Source organism: Cervus elaphus, chromosome 33, assembly GCF_910594005.1.
Source record: "Cervus elaphus chromosome 33, mCerEla1.1, whole genome shotgun sequence".
In the NCBI taxonomy this organism is placed as follows: Eukaryota; Metazoa; Chordata; class Mammalia; order Artiodactyla; family Cervidae; genus Cervus; species Cervus elaphus.
Window position 1 is genome coordinate 29,761,339 of NC_057847.1, and position 21,819 is coordinate 29,783,157.

A 21,819-nucleotide genomic window follows, 5' to 3' on the forward strand; every position below is an offset into this window, starting at 1 on the left:
CTTCTTAATTAAGTCATACTTAAAATCATCTACACAACTTTAATTATTTTGTAAAATAGTGTTTGCCCCTCCAAAGCAATGGCTTACATGTAATTACAATAAAATATTTCTCAGTCATACAACAGTGATTTGGAACTTGGAACAATTCCAACTGAATGTTTATCTTTCTCAATCCTTTCTTGGTACATATATCAAGAGCAAAAAAAAAAAAAAGAAATTTTGCAGAAAACAGGAGCTGGAAATAAAACATCTCAGATCACAAACTATTTTTCAAGATCCTTCACGCACCTCGAGATACTTTTCTGTAAAATTGATACCATCATCTTTCAGAAAAAAAGTATGCAGAATATACAGATGAAATGTTAGACCCTGAGAAGACGAAGATGGGATTCATGATCTCAAAATTAGCCAAGAGACATAATATGCACATATAAATGTTAAATTCTTTAAATGTGACAATGGGAGTTGTACTGTGGCTGAAACAGGAAAGAATTTCCAGTGGCTAGGCTTGAGTCAGGATTTTATAAGATCTGGATAAGCTGAAAAGGAGGTGAAGACGAGTCTAACTGTTCTCATCTGTTCATAAAAGAGATCTCTAAAGTACTACTGATAAAAAAATTATTGGTTCAGCATTAAATGCAGATATTCTTAAAGGCAATAAAATAGTCTATAATTCAGTTACAGGATGAAATAGTCTATAATTCAGTTGTTTCATTAATTCAGAAGCTTAATTGTTCTTCAATTTAACTGGCCCCAATTCAAGCAGCTTTACCATACATACGGTGATTTATTTATTTTTATTGAAAATACAAAGTAATATTAAAGAAAATTATTTAAATAATTTAAAAATCATTCCATATCCCCTACACTAACACAGTGAATTTCAGTTCTGCATATTACTTTCCACATGCATGAAGATTTTATAGTCATAATGATAGTGTGCATATCATTTTATATTGTGCTTACTTTGCTTATCATATCACAGACATGTCCACATTTCTACACAGTATTCCAAACAATTATTTTAATGGCAGTATAATACTTTTTTTATTAACCCACTTTATTCTTTGACATTTAGATTATTTCCAATTTTTTGTTATTGAAAATAATGCAGACATAAGCAACCTCATGCATTTATCTTTCTGTTTGTTTGTTATGCTTTAGGTTACAATATCAAGGAGTAAAATTTATGAGGAAAAGATATGGCCGTTATTATGGTCCTTTCTATATAGTACCATATTTATTCCCAAAGGGTTATATCTATTTAAAATGCCTTTTGAAACAAATGCATTAAACAGGTTCCTTCTAAAATTTAAAAATAAGTCAGAAGAGTTAGGTAGTTTTACACTTACATATTTAAGGTTAAAAATAATTATTGCCTCTTAAAAAATGACGAGTGTGGGTAGATGATCTAACAGATTTTACTAAGTTTAGATGAGTTAAGCAACGCTTCCAAACTTTTCTCAAATTATGGCAGACCTGGAAAGTGATATGGTAGGCACGATGGAGAAAATGAACAAAGATGTTTCTAGCCCAGAAGCTGCAGCCACCCAGACCACCTCAGGCAACCCCAAGAGATGTGGGATCTATGTCTAGGCACTCTGTCACCCAAAGTACCCGTGTACCTGGGAAGGGAAGCTCTAACTGACAGTAGGTTAAGTGACTCAATACAATTTACAAAATCTAGTTAGTGGAAAATGAATTCAAATTTCTTTTCATCAATGTATTTTCTACTGTATTACAATGTTCTACATGCTTTCCAGCTCAAAGTTCAATTTCATATGCAGACAAATATCTATACTTATGAACAAAGAGGATTTTCTAACATGCTTAAATTAGATACCTAAACTAGCAATTTACATCAAAGCTGAAAATTAAAAATAGTTCTTAGGATCAGCAAATATTCAACTACTTTCTCTGCAGCTTTTCAGATTTTCCATTCTTTTAGTTTGTAAACTCTGTGAATAGTAATAATCTTCTGCACAGTATCTTGTATATCTCTGTTGTCAGTAAATAATCATAACAATAAATAATACACACTATGAAGGAAAAACACTAAACTTAAGTACATTCTAAATAATTTTAAAGGTGAAAAAAAAAGCTTAAGTGTTGATTTTGTAGAGGTAGAGAATATTCCCTCCTTATATTTCAAATTCCTTGCTAGCTAAGTGGAAACAACATACACTAATACATTACAGGATCATAAGAGACATCTCATTCCACAGAATGATTTTGACCTACACCCAGTGTTGCTGCTACCAGGAGAAAAAATTCAGTACAAAGGCATTTCACCTTTTACCAAGTGTCCAGCATTCCAAATCACCTTTGATGAGCAAAGATTATAGGTGTTGACTCCATTGATTTATTCAACTGTAAATATACAGAAGGTTCTTCTTGACCATTAATCATTGGGTTGAGGTGTAGAGTGGGGGTTAGGAATAAGAATTTACCTATTATGTGCCAGGCCACAATAACAAGTAAGAGACTCCAAACCCTACATTCTTTTCTTACTACACCATGAAATAGTGATTACTTGGTCATTTCTTTGGACTTGATCAGACATTATACACACAAACACACCCATGGGACCTCATGGCACTTGGAAGATTACCCACAATTTCCCACTTATTAAGATCTGGATCGTATTTCTCAATGCTCTGAAGATACGTCCCCTTTGAGTAGGAATAGCCCCCAGTGACATAAATGCATCCATTCATGATGACGGCACCACACTCCATCCTCCTTTCCATCATGGGAGCGATCTCTCTCCATTCATTCTGTTCAGGGTCATAGCATTCTGTGATTGTAGTTTGTCCACCAACTAGATAGAGCTTATTTTCAAATGGAACTGAACACAATCCATATTCTATTAAAAAGAAAAAAAAAGCACATTTTTATTAGGGTAAACAAACAGAAGAGATACCTTAGGGTAGTGATGTAATAATGCTTTACAATTTGGCTTACAAAAATAGAGTAGTTGTGACATGTTGATTCCAGCACAAACTACTGCAACACGGACCCTTAAAATCCACTCCCAATCATCAGTTTCAGATGACTAGTTCCTGCCGCTGTCTTTCAGATTATCCTTAAACTGGCTTCTCAGGGTGCTGGGAAGAACTCATCCTCAGACCACTACCCTTCTGGGAACTTGTCAGCACAGGCGCCTTTTCTCTATGCCTGTGTGTAAAAGGTGTAGCAGCAGAGTCCCTCTGCCATGAACATGTCCTAGGTAACTGTTGTAGGATCCTTCGGGTCTTAGCAGCTAACCCTGAACTGGTACGTGCTGCCACAGATGCTTGCCTCTCTCATACTGCTGGTTAAGTTAAGGACACAAGAAGTTAAGAGAAACACAAGCCAGTTTACTGGGGGCACTGCAGTCTGTGACCTTTAGAAGCTGTGGAAGGTGCTCAAAGGCAGAGGGCTGCTGTGTGAGGTCTGTGTCCTGGAGCTGGGAGTCCACTTCTTGGGGCTCAGCCTTCCAGGCTGTTTTAATTTCTTCCACTTTATCTCCCCCTCCACATCCAAACCGGCAGGCTGTTTAAGGCACTGGGATCTCTGGCAACTTCACTTCTTCTCCCTTCTTCCCAGGGCTAGGATGAGGCAAGTGATGTGCCTAGAGCACAAAACACCACGAGGTGCTTCCTGTCCAAGTGACTCCTTCCGTTTGTGCCTCAGGTGTCTCGCTTGCCTGATGCTAGTCCCAGCCCTGATTCTTCTAACATCCCAGGTCTTAGTGCTCACATCACTCCCAGCCTATGAGTTCATTCTATGGAATATCAACTACAGACCTGAAGGAAGAGCAGGAGTTGTCAGGGGGATGAATATTATAGCAAATAAATGAAGATTTAGCTTTCCATTGCTGAGCTGTTCCTTCTGTCTGGAAGTCTTTTCTTTTCCCAGGTCTTTGCATAGCTGCCTCTTCTCATCATTCAGTTTTCATCTTACTATCAACTCCTCACAGGGCCTTCTCCTGTCATCCAACCTGCAGGAACCAGTCAGCTGTCTCTACAACATCACCCTACTTTAATTCTCTCTGTAGCACGTCTCACGATCTGATGTGGTTCCTGTTTACAGTCTCTCTTCCTTCCAGCAGTGCAGGAACTGTGTCCTGCCCAATGCTCCATCCTATTTGGAGGATGGGTGTTCATTGGAAGGACTGATGCTGAAGCTGAAACTCCAATACTTTGGCCACCTCATGCGAAGAGTTGACTCATTGGAAAAGACCCTAATGCTGGGAAGGATTGGGGGCAGGAAGAGAAGGGGATGATGACAGAGGATGAGATGTTTGGATGGCATCACTGACTCGATGGACATGAGTTTGGGTAGACTCCAGGAGGTGGTGATGGACAGGGAGGCCTGGCGTGCTGCGATTCATAGGGTCGCAAGAGTCGGACACGACTGAGCTACTGAACTGAACTGAACTGAAATGTCTGGCACCTTGTAAGGACTCAGTAAATGCTTGTTGGATCAATGAATGAATTGTACCTTGTACCCTCTGTGACCAAATATGTACTCCCAATACTTCATGGAAAAAAAACTGATAAGGCCTTCTTTAGAAAGAAAGAATGCACAATCATTCTTTGATTTCCCCTGTAAGTAGGGAAGACAGGTTCTTATCAGTAAAGCTGTTGCTATTTAGGCTTCAAAGCATAAGGAAAAGCCTGAGAAGATTGGTATTTCTGCTTTGAGTCCACATACTGATGTTCTCCAGTTTCTGACATCCAAGAATTCTCCCACCTCCGAAAACCCATTTATTCCTTTTCAGTTAAATAAATGTAGAATTTTTATAAGATTTCATTGTTTTTTGAGTACTTGTGACATATTATTTATATAAATCATGAGTCATTCTGTTAAATGGTTACTGTGAAAATTAATGATACAAAAATTTTATCAGTTGGTATAAATGATTCAACAGTGAGCTTAGTAGCCTATTTTTAAATTATTCAAATCTTACCCAAAGAAATCATCATTTTGTGACTCATGTTAAAGAAAAATCTCAATCTTTCCATAGCAACAAAAATGTCCAAAATAAAGTGACTCCTGGGCTCTCTATTCTGATTCATTGATGTATGTGTCTGTTTTTGTGCCCGTACCACACTCTTTTGATGAAAGCAGTTTTGTAGTATAGACTGAAGTCACTGATTCCTCCAACTCTGTCCTTTTTCAAGAGTGTTTTGGCTATTCAGGGTTTTCTGTCTTTCCATGCAAATTTTAAAATTATTTGTTCTAGTTTTATGAAAAATACCCTTGGTGTTTTGATAGGGATTGCACTGAATCTGTAGACTGCCTCAGGATAATGTGGTCATTTTAACAATATTAATTCTTCCAATCCATGAACACAGTATATCTTTCTACCTGTCTGCATCATCTTCAATTGCTTTCATCAGTGCTTTAGTTTTCTGAGCACAGGTCTTTACCTCCTTAGGCAGGTTTATTCCCAGCTATTTTATTTTATTTTTTGATGCAATGGTAAATGAGATTGTTTATTTAATTTCTCTTTCATTGTTAGTGTATAGAAATGCAATATATTTCTGTATGTTAATCCTGTATCCTTATGATCAATTATTCTACAACAAAGGAGGCAAGAATATACAATGGAGAAAAAAAAGTCTCTTCAACAAGTGGTGTGCTGGGAAAACTCACCAGACACATGGAAAAGAATGAAAGCAGAACACTGCCTCACACCATATACAAAAATAAATTCAAAATACATTAAAGACTTAAGTGGAAGGCTATTTACTATAAAACTCTTAAAACATAAGCAGAACACTCTAACATAAATTGCATCAAGGTCTTTTTCAATCTACCACTTAGAGTTCAGTTCAGTCGCTCAGTCGTGTCCAACTCTTTGCAACCACTTAGAGTAATGAAAATAAAAACAAAAATAAACAAGTGGGGCCTAACTAAACTTAAAAGCTTTTGCACAGCAAAGTAAGCATAAACAAAATGAAAAGACAACCCTCAGAATGGGAGAAAGAATATGCAAATTAAGCAACTGACAAAAGATTAATCTCCAAAATACACCAAGAGCTTGTGTGACTCAATAGCAAACAAACAACCCAATCAAAAAATGGGCAGAAGATCTAAACAGACATTTCTCCAAAGAAGACATATGGCTAAAAGCATATGAAAAGATGTTCATTATCACCAATTATTAGAGAAATGCAAATCAAAACTACAATGCAGTATTACCTCACACTGATCAGAATAGCTGTCATCAAAAAATCTACAAACAATAAATGCTGACAAAGATGTGGAAAAAATAGAACCTTCCTATATTGTTGGTGGGAATGCAAATTGGTATAGCTACCAGGGAGAACAGTATGGAGGGTCCTTAAAAAGCTAATCATAGAACTACCATATCTTCCAGAAATCCCATTCCTAAGCATACATTTGGAGAAAACCATGATTTGAAAAGATACATGCACCCCAGTGTTCACTGTAGCACTATTTACAGTAGCCAAGACATAGAAGCAACTTAATGTCTATCAAGACATGAATGGATAAAGATGTGATATATTTATACAATAGAATATTACTCAGCCATAAAAAGGGATAAAATAACGCAACATAAGTCTAGAGATAATCATATTAAGTGAGGAAAGTAGACAAAGACAAATACCATGTGATATCACTTACATGTAGAATCTAAAAAAATGATACAAATGAACTTATTTACAAAACAGAAATAACTCACAGACATAGAAAACACACTATGGTTAAAAGTGGGCAGTGTGGTGGGGAGATAATTAGGAGTTTGGGGATTAACATATACATACTACCATAAATAAAACAGGTGAACAATATGGAACTTAATATTCTGTAACATATACATACTACCATATATAAAAACAGGTGAACTCAATACTCTGTAAATGGTCTATGTGGGGAAAGAATCTAAAAGAGAGTGGAGATATACATGTATATAACTGGTTCACTTTGCTGTATGCCTGAAACTAACACAATATTGTAAATCAATTAAACTTAAATAAAAATGAACAAATAAACATTTTTTTAAATGACAAAGCAAAAAACACAATGGATGAACAGATAAAAAAGATATGGTGTGTGTATATATATATGTGTGTGTGTATATATATATATATATACATATGTAAAGGAATACTATTCCACAATAAAAAAGAATGAAATTTTGCCATTGGCAACAATGGATAGATTTGGAAAGTATTAGGGCTTCCCAGGTGGCACTAATGGTAAAGAAGTCTCCTGCCAATGCAGGTAGACGTAAGAGACGCAGGTTCGATCCCTGGGTTGGGAAGATCCCCTGGAGGGGGGTATGGCAACTCACACCAGTATCCTTGCCCGGAGAATCCCATGGACAGAGGAGCTTGGTGGGCTATGGTCCATAGGGTCTCAAAGAGTCAAATAGGACTGAAGCAACTTAGCACACATGGATAATATTATGCTAAGTGAAACAAGGCAGACAGAGAAAGACAAATATTGCATGAATCACTTTTATGTGGAATCTAAAATATAAAACAAACTAGTGAATACAACAAAAAAGAACTAGACTCACAGATCTAGAGAACAAACTAGTGGTTACCAGTGGGGAAACGGAATGGGGGAGCAGCAGGATAGGGGTAGGAGATTAAGAAAGTACAAACTATTATGTATAAAATAAATAGACTAGAAGGATGTACTGTAAAACACAGGGAATATAGCCGATATTTTACAATAACTATAGAGTATAAAAAATTTTTTAATTGTAAATCACTATGTTGTACATCTAGAACTTACATTGTACATAAACTACATCTCAGTTTTTAAAAAGTATAAAAATAAAATGATTCCTGGTATTTTTTCCCATTACCCAAATGCAACATAATGTTCTGTTATAGTTGGTGGAAACTTCCTCAGCTGTTAACTGACTTTTTTTTTTAATTGGTCACTCTATGAAGCCACTGAGGCTAAGGTACTGTATCTTGTTTATCGAGCTCCTAGCACTGTACACAGCATTCTAATGCTGTGCTTTCTAAAGCACTCAGCAAATATCTGTTGGACAAATGAATGAATGAGCAATTTCAAACCCAGTATGAAAACAGCTCAGAGTTTACACACAAATGTTCAGTATAAAAACATGGCAGTCCATATTCAGTTTTACAAGAGTGATCAGAACAAAGCCATGCAGGCATTCAGAAACAACCATAATATTTTCAGGTATTCAATATCCACTTTTTTAAAAAATGCTGTAAAATTTCTACTTAAGATTTTTTTTCTCACTGAAAAGAACTGTAAAGCTTATCTAATCTAACTTCCTCATTTTGCTGGAAAGTAAGACCCAAGAGCTTAATCTGCTCCCCAAGATTAGACAAGTAAATAAACAGCAGAGCCAGGAGAGAACATTCTCTCCATTGGACACAGCTCTCCACATATTTTTCTTCCTTATCACTTACTGCTTCTCCTGGGTTCTTCACACATTCTTCTTTCTTTCTCAGCTCATCCTTTAACGAATGCCGTTTCCCAAGATTCTGCTCATTGATGTGTTGTTAGTCCCAACCTCCCAAGGCATCTTATTCACCTCCACACCTGGCCATCATCTCTAAGCAAACAATGCCCAAGTCTCTGTATTTACCCACATTCTTCCTCCTGAGCTGCAGAACCACACTTCCCATTGCTTTCTGGACAGCTCTTCGAAGTTGTGTTAGTTCTCCAGTCGTGCCCAACTCTTTGCAACCCCATGAACTCTAGCCCAGCAGGCTCCTCTGTCCATGGAATTCTCCAGGCAAGAGTAATGGAGCAGGTTGCCATTCCCTTCTCCAGGGGATCTTCCCAACCCAGGGATTGAACCCTGATCTCCTGCACTGCAGGCAGATTCTTTACTGTCTCAATAACTAGTTCTTAACATTTCACTCAAAACTGAGCTCGTCATCCCTCCTCTTCCCCCTTCCCATTGGTTGCTACTTCAGTGCTGCCAGTCAACGAGCCAGAGAGTCTTGCCCTTATCTCCGATGTCCAATCACCCAAGGGGGTGATCACTACCATTCAATCAATGGTGAACCTATACTATTCCTCACACCTTCCTGTTTTCTACTCCTACCATTTCAGGCTGTCAGTATTTCTCACCTGGCATAGTATAGCTTTAGTAGGCCTCCCTGCCATCTTTCTCCCAGTCTACTCTCAAAGGAACTCTTTTCTTAAAACTAAAACTGACAATGCAGCATTCTTTTGCTCTGAAACTTTGGTAGTTCTCTATTTTTAAAATTTATGGAGGCCAGTCAAAGCCCTCCATGACATGATTTTCAAATGAACTTTGTCATTCAGTCTCTCATTCTTCCCTCTTGCATCTCACTCATACTTCTACTCCCAAGAACTGGAGTAAACCTGGAATTTTCCCATCAGCCTTCCTTCATTGGCTAACTTTCTGCCAGAAAGCCTAAATCATAACAACCTACTCCTGGAAGCCTTCTAAGATTGTCAGATTCCCCTTAATCAGACTGACGCTCTCTCTACCCTCAATTTCAATAGCACCTATTTGTAAGATTGTCTTGTGTTCCTGTTATGTATGTATATTTACTACTATATTCTGACTTCCTGTGGCAGTAAAATTAATCATCTTTAATGTCTCATGTAGTAACTATCAATAGGATGGTATCTTTCCCAAGGTAAGGTCTCAGTAAATGTTATCTTGAATTTGATGGAATTATACTCCCCTGTCTTTCAACTATACAAAGCAATCACCCTTAAAAGCATTAAGAAAAAGTATAACATTTATGTTACCTTTTAAAAATAACAACAGTCATTTAGTTGCAGTCTAAGCTACATATATGTAAGGTAGACTCATTACTGACATTTTACATTCCTCAGGAGGTGCTCCTAAAATGTGTAGGAAGCAAGTTGTTGTTGTTCAGTTACTAAGTCACGTCTGACTCTTTGGCGACTCCATAGTCCTCCTCTGTTCATGAGATTTCCCAGTCAAGAATACTGGGGTGGGTTGCCATTTCCTTCTCCTGGAGATCTTCCCAACCCAGGGATCGAAGTGCGTCTCCTACATTGGCAGGCGGATTCTTTACCACTGAGCCACCTGGGAAGCCCCATAGGAAGCATAAGTTGATATAATTTAGAGGATGTAGATCCAAACACTTCCCAGGGCCAAGGAGATAACAGATTAGCAGAATGAAGCAGGCTAGGGGTAAGAAAAACAGCAGCCACCACTCCCCCAAGGTCTATGATGTGATGAGCGTGGAACAGACTGTGGTGAAATGGAAGCCTCATCTGAAGCGAACAGCCACTACCTGACCCCAGTGATTGTTGCCAGGAAGGAATACGATCCAAGGTTGACAGATCTTGCAATTTTCCTAAAGGCCAGAAATAATGATTTTCTATTTGAAATCTCCTGAATTTTAAATATTGATAACAAGCCAGTTAAAAAATATTTTGAACACTGTGAGAGCCAAACAGAAGATACACAACATAGGTGATAATATGATATCTTCATTTCTCATTTTATGTTCAACCTGAATCAAAATGCTCCATATGGAATTCTGTGTTCACAGGGATTGACACTGTAATTTAATATTCATTTCTGACTGATTTTTCAATTTGCCGTGGATTTACATCCTTTGGCTAAAGTCTTACTAAGCCACCTGGAGTGGCTCTCCATCAGCCAACAAGCCATATCCAGTTTAAGTGTGTTATGGAAGATTTATTTTTAAAGGAATCCCTTTATGAAATATAAATTAAGCTTCTAATGTAGACAACTGCCCTCTGATTTGTTGATCTGACTTTTCCTATGTTGGATCTTCTTTGTAAAGATAAGTCAGAATAATATCTAACTTAAAAGGTTAACATGAGGATCAAATGAAGTAACAGTGTAGTTGTTCAGAGAATGGGCTTCCAGCCAGGCAGCCTGGATCTGAAACTCACAACAGCCTGGGCTAGCTGACCATGGGCAACCTATTCACTGTCTTTGTGCCTCAGTGAGCTATAAAACAGTAGTAGTATCTAGTTCACAGGATTGCTGTGGCTCAGAGGGTAAAGAATCTGCCTGCAATGCAGGAGACCTGGGTTTGAGCCCTGGGTTGGGAAGATCCCCTGGAGAGGGCATGGCAACCCACTCCAGTATTCTTGCCTAGAGAATCCCATGGACAGAGGAGCTTGATGGGCTACAGTCCATGGGTTTGCAACGAGTCGTACATGAGTCAGTGATTAACACTTTCACTGGATTAATACATGTGAAAGTACTGGAAAAGTTAGTGCCTGGCACATACTTGGGCTTCCGTGGTGGCTCAGAGGGTAAAGCGTCTAATCTTAGCTATTACAGGCATACCTTGAAGAAAGTGAAGTTTGGTCAGAACATGGTAATAAAGTGAGCATCACAATAAAGGGTCCACACAAATTTTTTGGTTTCCCAGGGCACAAAAATGTATGGTTACACTATACTGTAGTCTATTAAGTGTGCAATAGCATAATGTTTTATATCTAGAAAAACAATAAATATATGTTAATTTTTTAATATTTTATTGCTAAAAAATGCCAATTCGATTAGAATAGAATATCAAAGACTGCCGATCAAAGATCACCATAACAGATATAATAATTATGAAAAAGTTTGAAAACATTGCGAGAATTACCAAAATGTGACAGGACAGTGAGCAAAGGCTGTTGGAAAAATGGCACTGACAGAATTCTCAAGGCAGGGTTGCCACAAACCTTCAGTGAGTACAAAATGCAGTATCTACAAAGCACAAAAAACAAGGCCTGCCTGTAGTCAGTAGGACTGTTATTGTTATTCTCTACTGTAATTTCATTAGTTGTAACAGCAAGTTGTGGGGATTCTAGGATAATATATCTGAACTACTAGGAGATGGATGACTACCTCTATGATGTCTTCAAGAGCCAGGACAGCGTATGGCTGAAGTCTCTTTGTTGTGAAAGTCCTATTGTACATGGAGACACAGCACCAGATCAGGTGTGCTCGCCCTGAACTGTGAGATGATGCATGCATATGATGCGTGGTCAGGCTAGCTGCATTGGTTAAAAGTAGGAGAGCTTGCGCCCTTCCAGAGAAGCAGACTGCTTACTGGTTATGCCACAGGTTAATGCACTCAAACTTCCTGACTTTGAATCCTGACCCACCACTTCCAAACTGTGACCTTGGCAAAGCTACTTACCCTTTCTAAGCCTCCATTTTCAAATATGTAAAACAGGGCTAAACTCACCAAACATACCAACTCACAGGATTGTAGTTAGAATTTAAGGTAGTATTTCATGCCAAGTGCTTAGGCAGTATTTGACCTATGGAAAGTGCTCAAGAAGGTTAGCTATTACTATTATTCTCAGATGGTTCAAGCTTGTGAATTTTGATTATGCACTCCAGTGACTGACATAGCAGCCTGATGCCATATGGAAAATGATTCCAAGTAGTAGAGGGATATGGTGACATGAAACTTTCCTAATGAAAAAATCTTAACCAGATGGCATAACTGTAACAAGTCTATGCTTTCCCCTGAGCCTTACCCAAAGAGACAAGCCAAAGAACAAAGGACATCACAGAAGGCAGGCCATTCTTTGTGGGCAGACAAGATCCTGTGATGACTGAAAGGCCAACAAAGAGCTCTGCACATCACAGGAGTAAGTGCTTCATACCTATTGAAACTCAGAAGAACATGCTTCTTTAAAAAAAAAAAAATCTTTTCCTAAAAGGAATTAACAGACATCCTTCCCAACTATTTGACAGACTAGTGTTTTTACCTGTCCATAAAAATTCTGTTTTCTAAAAAAAAAAAAAAATTCTGTTTTCTGTAACACATGTAGTAAATGAAAAAAAGCATACAACTAAGGAATAGGGAACAGAAGAAAAGAATCTTTGTAAAAAAATTTAAAAAGAAAAAAAAAAAAAAAATTTAAAAAGAACTAATACTTTTAACCACACAGGCTTAAAATATTTGTCATGTAAAGACATCAGGGACAGAAAGATAAAGACCATTACAGTATACTAACACATATATATGGAATTTAGAAAGATGGTAATGATAACCCTATATGCAAAACAGAAAAAGAGACACAGATGTACAGAACAGACTTTTGGACTCTGTGGGAGAAGGCGAGGGTGGGATGTTTCAAGAGAACAGCATCGAAACATGTATATTATCTAGGGTGAAACAGATTACCAGCCCAGGTTGGATGCATGAGACAAGTGCTCGGGCCTGGTGCACTGGGAAGACCCAGAGGGATCGGGTAGAGAGGGAGGTGGGAGGGGGGATCGGGATGGGGAATACATGTAAATCCATGGCTGATTCATGTCAATGTATGACAAAAACCACTACAATATTGGAAAGTAATTAGCCTCCAACTAATAAAAATAAATGAAAAAAAAAAAGATGACCTGAATTGTGCCAGGTAGAAAGAACAACTGTGAAGACTTTTGTATAGGCTGTTCTGATAGTTTTTCCAATATGTATTACATGTGCCCATGTATTTATGAAGAGAATCATATTGAACAGGTGTTTATAATAAACTTTTACTACTTAATGGTACGTTAAAAAAAAAGAGAGAGACATCAGGGAAAGTATCTGTAGATGTCTTCAAATTGGAATAAGTTAATTGTGATTGTTGTCAGATGAACATGTGACTATTTTGGGCCTTTTAATTATACCCAAGTATAGTCTACTATAAATTTAGTACTGTCTACTTCCAGCATATTTTTAGCCATCTTTTATGCTGATAAGCTCATCGCAACATGTACTATTTGAGACAGTAATTTGTTACCTGGATGTGGACTGGAGGTGATGAGGCTCCATTCATTGATATCTGAATTGTAGCTCTGGACCTTGTCATAGGTGCAGCTGCCTCTGTATCCGCAGTGGCCGCCAATGACGTAGATAACTTCGTGTAAGACACAAGCAGTAGCATTCCCCACGCCTGTGTGTTAAATTAAAATCACATCTTCAGGTTGATCTTTTGGTTTTGCAATGAATACTGGACTAAGTTTATTATTGCTTTTGTTAATATGGACATTAGACACAAGGCATTGTCCTAGGAGTTATGAAGGATAGAAAAAAAATTTTTTTTAAGGCTCCCTCAGTTTTTTTTTAAAGGGGGGGGGTGGTGAGACATTAATACAAATAATTAGAATGCAGGGTAGAGAACTCCTGTGAGTTTTCAGAGCAAGGAGACATTGCTTTGTCTGGGGAAATCACGGCACAGTTTGACCTGGGCCTTGGTAGGTAGCCTTTGGCAGGTAGAGGTAAGAGAAAGCCATCTGAAGCGGAGGGAAAGGGGAACACAAAGACTCATTGGACAATGTCAGGTAGCCCGATTGATTCCCAGCACTTGAGCAGGCAGGTGGCACTCCTGGGGCTGTCGTGTGGGAATTAAAGCTGACGTGGTAAATTGAAGCCACATGGCAAATTGAAGCCTCATGCCCAACTAAGAAACATGCAATTAATTCAGTAGGACATTTTAAACAGAGGAAGGGAGGGACTATAGAAATAGAAGGGCAAGAGTCAGAAAAAGAGAGGTATTGGCCCAGGTGCAAAGTACCAAGGGTCTGACTTAGACTGGGCCTTGAGTATGGGGGAAGGATACCGAGGTAAGAGACACAGAAGAACAGATGGGCCTCAAAGACTGACTGCATCTAAGACAAGACTCATTCTGAGGTCCTGAGCGCAGAAAACTGGGAAACACCGATGCCACAGAAAAATAAAGAAGAAATGGATTCATCAGGGGAAGAAGATATAAGGAAGAAAAAAGTGAAAAGAAAGTGCTCAGTCATGTCCGACTCTGTGACCCCATAGACTGTAGCCTACCAGGCTCCTCCGTCCATGGGATTTTCCAGGCAAGAGTACTGGAATGGGTTGCCATTTCCTTCTCCAAGGAAGAAAGATGAGGAAGCTCATTTTAGCTGAAAACATCAGGTTAGTCTTTTAAGCAACATTTTACTTAGCCCATTCTGTGCAAGGTGCAGTTCGATCTTCCTGTACATTTCTACTCCAAAACAAAAGTGAGTTTGTAAGCAGTGCAGTTATGATGAAAGAGAAAAAAGTTAGGATTTTCTAAACAGCCAAGTATTTGGTTTTTTTTTTTGTTTGCTTTTTTTTTTGTTTTGTTTTGTTTTTTGTTGTTTTTTTTTTTTTTATTTGTTTTTAATGTACCTTTTTGGCTGTACCAAGTCCCACATGGGATCTCAGTTCCCCCAGCAGGTACTGAACCCACTTCCCATGCACTGGAAACTTGGAGTCGTAACCACTGGACCGCCAGGGAAGTCCTAAACAGTCAAGTATTTATTTCTTCTCTGTACATCCCTAAACCAAAAAAGGAAATGAATCTGAAATTTGACTCTGCCCAATTTTGGTGCTCATTACCGGGGAAAGCTGCTAGTTCATTTCATGACTACCAAATAAAACAAACTGGGGAACATAGTGTTATTCTTTCTAGAGACAAATGGGAAACTTAAAGTTCAACATGAGTCCACCCATCAGAACCAGCTCTTGCAAAAAGTGCACATAACTGACAAAAGTGTTATCCTTCCCTGGGATGGTCAGATATAATGAAGAATCAAAATTTAAGTTAAAAAATATAAAACTCTGGAATTTCAGACCCAGCTAGGAGGTAGAGGAGGACTTCAGTATAAGAGAGTCTTCCATTCCACTCAAGGCTAAGGTGAGAATACTTGTGGCTTTCTTTACAGTGTAGACACCCTTGCTGCATTTTTCTTTCCAGAAACATTGTTTCAAATATGATTTAACAACATTTCATAAAGTAATACATTTCAACCCTCAAAGAAATATACTCTAAACTACAAAACCACTGAAACTGTGATCTTACCATTAAGAAGCAAGGCAGAAATATAGCCAGGTTTACAACAGCTGCTAAAATATTTGAACTTTCTTTGTTTCTTTCATAGGAAAGGAGTTAGGATAGTTAGAGCCACTCTAGGGAGGGGAATTAGTAAATGGGGGAGTCAAGCTCGGGCAGAGTGAAAACCAGGGCAGCAACAGCACTGCGCTTGAAGCCACTTCTCCCATCCTGCCAACTGCTGCGGAAACTTTGGGCATGCAGGAGAGAGGCTGTAACTGAATATGAAAGATATTTCTGCCCTATCAAAGCTGACACGTTCTTCTCTAAGGATGGTCATCACCAGGACTTCCCTAGTGGTCCAGTGGTTAAGACTCTGCGTTCCCAGTGCAGGGACACAGGTTCAATCCTTGGTCAGGGAACTAGATCCCAATGCTGCAATAAAGGCTGAAGATTCCATGTGCCACAACTAAGATCCAGCACAGCCAAACAAATAAAACATTTTAAGGTGTTCATGACCATAATGCCTAACACTTACTGAGTGCTTACTCTATGCCTGTCTCTGTTCTAAGTGATTCACATGCATAAATTCAATTAATCCTCTCAAACCCTAAACTGTGTAATCTTGTCACCCCCATTGTACAGATGGCAAAACTGGGGCACAGGGAGATTAAACCATTTGCCTAAGCTCACCAGCCAGTAAGTGAGAGGTCAAGATTTAGACCCAGGCAGCTTGGCCTCAGAAGCAGTGTGCCTGGTCACAAGACCATTTTGCGTCTCAGGCTTCCTGTTCTCATCCAAGGATCACACCGGGTCAGATTCCCAGACCAGGTCAGATTCCCACACCCTCGCTAGCATTAAAAAAGAAACAGAAAGGCCTGGGAAGAAACATCTGGGATAAAATGACTCAAATTTGGTAACAGCCTACCCCTTTGTGTGCAACTCCCCAGCACCAATGAATATATGTAATGAAATAAATGAGATAACAGCTTAACGTTTCTTCCAGTAGGAGGGAACAACAACAAGGCTAATCTAGTACCAAACACAGTAGAAAATACAGTGTCTATCAGACAAATACTGAGATCCAATTGTGTGCATGGCTGTGTGGGCTGTGTGCAGGAGACTGGGGATCTGCCCCTCTCCTTTACCCTCTAAGATATGACTGGAATCACAAAGAGCAGAGGCTATGTGTCCTCTAGTTTTTGAAAGAATGTAATTTGTTACACCCTACAGGGACCAAACCTTTCAAGGTTTTAACGAAAGACCTTTTAAAAGACAGATGATCAGATGATGAGGAAAAAAAATGAATATTTAAAAGCAAGATTCAAAAAGCTTGGATTTCAAGAGCAAGAAAAAAAAAATTAAACATGAATAAAACTACCCAGTTTTTTCTCTTCATTTAGCCTTTGATTTAAATATAAATTCTTGACTGAAAGCAAGATGTAGATTCAAAACAGTCTCTAGAGTAGGCAGAATGAATTAGACTGTTTTCTTATATAAATAACATTTCTTTTCCAGCCTGGGTAGCATATTCTGACCAAATAACTCTCAGTCAAGTTGAGGACTGCTATATTATATTTTTACTTAGAACATTCTAGAAAGCATTATTTGACTTGTATAATCCAATTATAGCTCCAAGGTAGCATTCCAAAGTGATAAATTTTTTATAATGTTATCTGTGAGATAACATTTGTCTAATCTCAAACACCTAAAAAATACAGAATAAATACAGTCTGCACTTACCTTTAATCATGTTTGCAATAGGAATCCACTTCTCTTTCAATGGATCATAGAACTCAGCCTCTTCTGCTGGAGCCCCCTTTCTGTAACCACCTAAAGCATAGACACAGCCACCCAAGGTGACTGCACAGTGGTAATACCTGGCATTGAGCATTGGCAAACCTTCTGTCCATTCATCCCCTTCACTGTTATAGATCCACACTGTGTCAAGAGCTTCAATGTTATCAGTTCTGTAACCCCCGGTTACATAAATATTGGGTCCCAAACACGTAACACCATAGCTCTCCCTAGTGTAATCTGGTATTTCTGCCCCTTGGATCCAAACATTTGTCAAAGGATCCCATATGTGTACCTCTGATAAAGGGTGCCAGTAATAGCCTCCAATGATATACATTGTGGCTGTGGATCGCTGAGAAATCTCTTTATGCATGGGATTCAAAGCATTGTATATTAGAGATCGGATCTTATTTTCAGTTAATAGGCAGCTTCTTTGAAGGCCTAAAGCTGTTTTTAAATACACTGGATCTACATCTATGTTGATATAGCTTAACAGATTATATAGGCATTCAATTCGATTTTCTACATCATGAGCAGTCCACTTAATAACTGGCTCTATGACAGCTTCTTCTTTCCAAACACTGAGATTCTTTCTGGACAAGATAAAGAGAAACTTTTCAAGGCTGATTTCCAGAAATTCTTCTTGTTGCCATACTTCCTTAAACCTTGAGCACAGAATTCTTCGAGATTCCTTCTCTAGTTCTGGACACACGTGAAATTCTGCAAAGGAGTGCATTCCAATACAATTATCAATATCCAAGTGCCTTACCAAAAACTGCTCACATGCTTTCTTCACTGAAAGGAACTGTAGCAGATCGGCTGCTTCAAGCAGGCTTTGAACATTTCTTTTAGTTATCTCAATTTGGGAAGTGTACGCGTAATTTACAAGGCCTTCCAAGATATCATGGTGGATGCCAGAGATCTTTATTTTATTTTTAAATTTTTCTTTCATGTCAGCCGTGAACATTGCCTTAAAATAATTGCTGCAAGCAGCTAAAACAGCTCGGTGACAACGGAAGATTATGCCTGAAGGACACTGAAGGGTAATATCAGTAAATAATCCATCCAAGTAAAATGTTCTGAATGCATCCAGAAAATCCACTGGATGCGTGGTATCCTTGAAAAGGTAAATATAATCTTCTTGTCCTTTTAGAGCCATGGCTGCAATAAACATGAAACAAACGTGTTTTCAATTTTGCATATTATCCCAGATAATCAGTGCCCAATATTCCTGTCATTACAATGATTGATTAACATCGAATAGACAAAACTAGATAGACTAAGTTTAGCAGTCTAAGTCACAAATGCAAAACGTAGAAGACTATTTCATAATTTATATGATGGTCAATTTAATTTCAGGATAGCTCGTAGTCTGATATGAGGCCCCCGGATTATTCAGTGGTCCTCTCAAGAAGATGTTGATTTGCTACCCCATTCACCCAATCTCTTCAATCTGCCCTGAGCTAGCGGTCCTAGAGGGACCTCACATTTGACAATCCAAGCGTCCAAGAGGTCACCTCACTCGAGGCTGGACCTTGGCCGTCTCGGCTCGGCCCCAATTCAACCTTTTTCCCGAGCTCCGTCTTCCTTTCAAGTCGCATCGAGATGCCAGGAAAGGGATCATAGAAATACAACTGATTAGAAGAAATCTGGGGAAAGGGAAACCCTGTGCCTTTCTACTCAAGGAAGGACAGAAAGGAAAGCGGCCGGACGGCGGCCCCTCTATCCCCGCGCCACCTCCGCGGACTGCCGCAGGGGTTTCCGCGCGCCGCGCGCCTGGGCCCGGAGCCGGCGTTCCCGCCCGGGGACCGCCCCGCCCGGGGGTCGGCGCGGGGACTCGCTTCGAGGGCGCCGCGTGCCGTCCACTGGGCCGGGTGCCGCGTCCCTCTGTCCCGGGACGCGGCGCAGGTGTGGGGAGGGCGTCGCGGACGGCCCCGCGCTCGGCCCGGCCCGCCGCCCGCGCGGCCATTGTCTCCGCGCCTCTGCCGCAGGCGGGCTCGGAAGGCGGCGTGGCCTCGCTCCCCGCGTCCGGCCCCGCTCGCTCCCCGCCGGCTGGCCTCGGGCGGCGGGTCCGTTCCGCACCTACCTCCGGCAGTGGCTCCGGGACGCGGTGCGGACCTGCGGGCTAGCGGCGAGCGGGGGCGGGGGCGCCTCCGGACCCTCTGACCATCTTTGGAAGAGGCGCGGCGGAGGCTGCCTGCTAGTGCAGCTCCAGCCCACAAGCGGCTCCTATTTTGGTGCCCCGGCTGCTCCCCGCCTCCAACCGAACAGCCCCCCACGCGGCTGGGGCGCGGGGCCACTCGCGGGAACTCACGGGTGGCGGGGCCGCGCTGCGGGCAGGGGCGGGGTGGGCGCGCGGGCGCGCGGCTGCACTCCTACCGGAGGCTCCCCCTGCAGCAGGTGGGAAGGCTTCTCCGAGGAGACCGCCGGGGCCACTAGCTTTTCCCTCTTTCCTTAGACCTGTCTCCCTAGCCCCACCCCCCACACACAGACACTCCCGAGAGTTTTCTCTCTAGACAAACTCTCTAAGTCCTGAGTTAGAACCAGATATAGGGATTGGGGACCTCCTTTCTCCCTCCTTCAGTAGCTCTCCGCAGCCCAGGACCTAATTGTGGAGTGGAATTGGGGGTGGATGTTGGAGAGAATGCACCAAAGCTGAAGGTCTGGGGTTGAGGTTTACCTTCAAAATGCCAGAAGTAGGAGCTACTTTCCCGTGAACTCCATCCCACCCTTAGGAGAGCACTCTGGAGCCCCGGGGACTAATTTATGCAGTGTGGGTTAACTTGGAGCTTTGAGAAAAACTGAAAGCAGCCAGGGCCAAGGATTCAGGTTACAGTATTTAGAATAGAGTAGCTGGAAGGAGCAGCCTCCAGTCTTTCTTCTGGTGGCAGCCAGTCCAATCATGTAAAGGTGTCTATATGCTACACCAGAAAGTTCATTTTCTTGTTCCAACAAAACCTAATATCAAATATTTTCATTTATTCAGTCATTTGCAGGACTGTATTGGGTGCCTGCTCAGGCATAGGCACCGGTAATGATGTAGTGAAAGATGGTCCATAACTTTCATGGAGTTTACAATGTAGCCCGTTGCTTCAAGGCAAATAGATGGAGAAACAATGGAAACAGTGACAGACCATTTTCTTGGGCTCCTTAATCACTGTGGACAGTGACTGCAGCCATGAAATTAAGACAGTTGCTCCTTGGAAGAAAAGCTATAACAAACGTAGACAGCGTGTTAAAAAGCAGAGACATCACTTTGCCAACAAAGGTCCATCTAGTCAAAGCTATGGTTTTTCCAGTAGTCACGTCCAGATGTGAGAATTGGGCCATAAAGAAGGTTGAGCGCAGAAGAATTGATGCCTTTGAACTGTGGTGCTGGAGAAGACTCTTAAGAGTCCCTTGTACTTCGAAGAGATCAAATCAGTCAGTCCTAAAGGAGATCAGTCCTGAATGTTCATTGGAAGGACTGATGTTGAAGCTGAAGCTCCAGCCACCTGATGCAAGCAGCCGACTCATTGGAAAAAGACTTTGATGCTGGAAAAGATTGAAGACAGGAGGAAAAGGGGATGACAGAGGATGAGATGGCTAGAGAGCATCACCGACTCAATGGACACGAGCTTGAACAAACTCTGGGAGATGGTGAAGGACAGAGAAGCCTGGCTGCTGCAGTCCATGGGGTAGCAAAGAGTTGGACATGACTTAGCAATTGAACAATAACAACAGTGTAGCCAGCTTAAGGGAGGAAGGAGACCAGGATGAAAGGAACACCAGAGGCCCAGTGTGTTTCTCAGAATATGGTCTGAGAGACAATATACAAACAGACAATGACCAGACTGTATATGACACAGTACTTTGAACAACACAAAAAGCCCAAGAAGCCAAACCACAACTTCTGCAGCAATTAGACTAGAACAATTAGACCAGCAATTAGATCAGAATACTGGAGTGGGTTGCCATTTCCTTCTCCAGGGGATCTTTCTGATCCAGGAAGTGGTCACTGACAGCCAACTTACTGATTTTTACCCCTACTTCCAACTCAGGACCAACCAGAGAAAGCCAGTTTGTTCCCCATACCAACCGCATAAAATATTCCTTGATTCTGTAGTTGGTCTGGAGCTTTATTTACCAGGCCAACAACCTCCAGTAAAGCATACTGGAGACCTGCTTCTTCTTCCTCTTTTACAAAGCTTGTTCCCTTCCCTACCTGCCTTTGAGTTTCTATCAAAGATAAATGATGTTCTGACTCTCTGGCTATAGCATGATCTG

The 21,819-nt window shown here is 40.5% G+C and overlaps 1 protein-coding gene across 1 annotated transcript; it reads right to left on the minus strand.

Annotated features, from left to right (window-relative positions):
- Nucleotides 1-778: 778 nt before the first annotated feature.
- On the minus strand, nt 779-20,043 carry LOC122688344 (kelch-like protein 23). The gene is made up of 4 exons (XM_043894267.1): nt 19,640-20,043; nt 17,500-18,714; nt 13,729-13,881; nt 779-2,866 (listed from the first exon to the last, which is right to left on the minus strand). Exons 2-4 carry the CDS (start codon nt 18,710-18,712, stop codon nt 2,556-2,558), a joined length of 1,677 nt encoding a protein of 558 aa, XP_043750202.1. The 5' UTR covers nt 18,713-18,714; nt 19,640-20,043; the 3' UTR covers nt 779-2,555.
- Between the last annotated feature and the right edge of the window lie 1,776 nt (nt 20,044-21,819).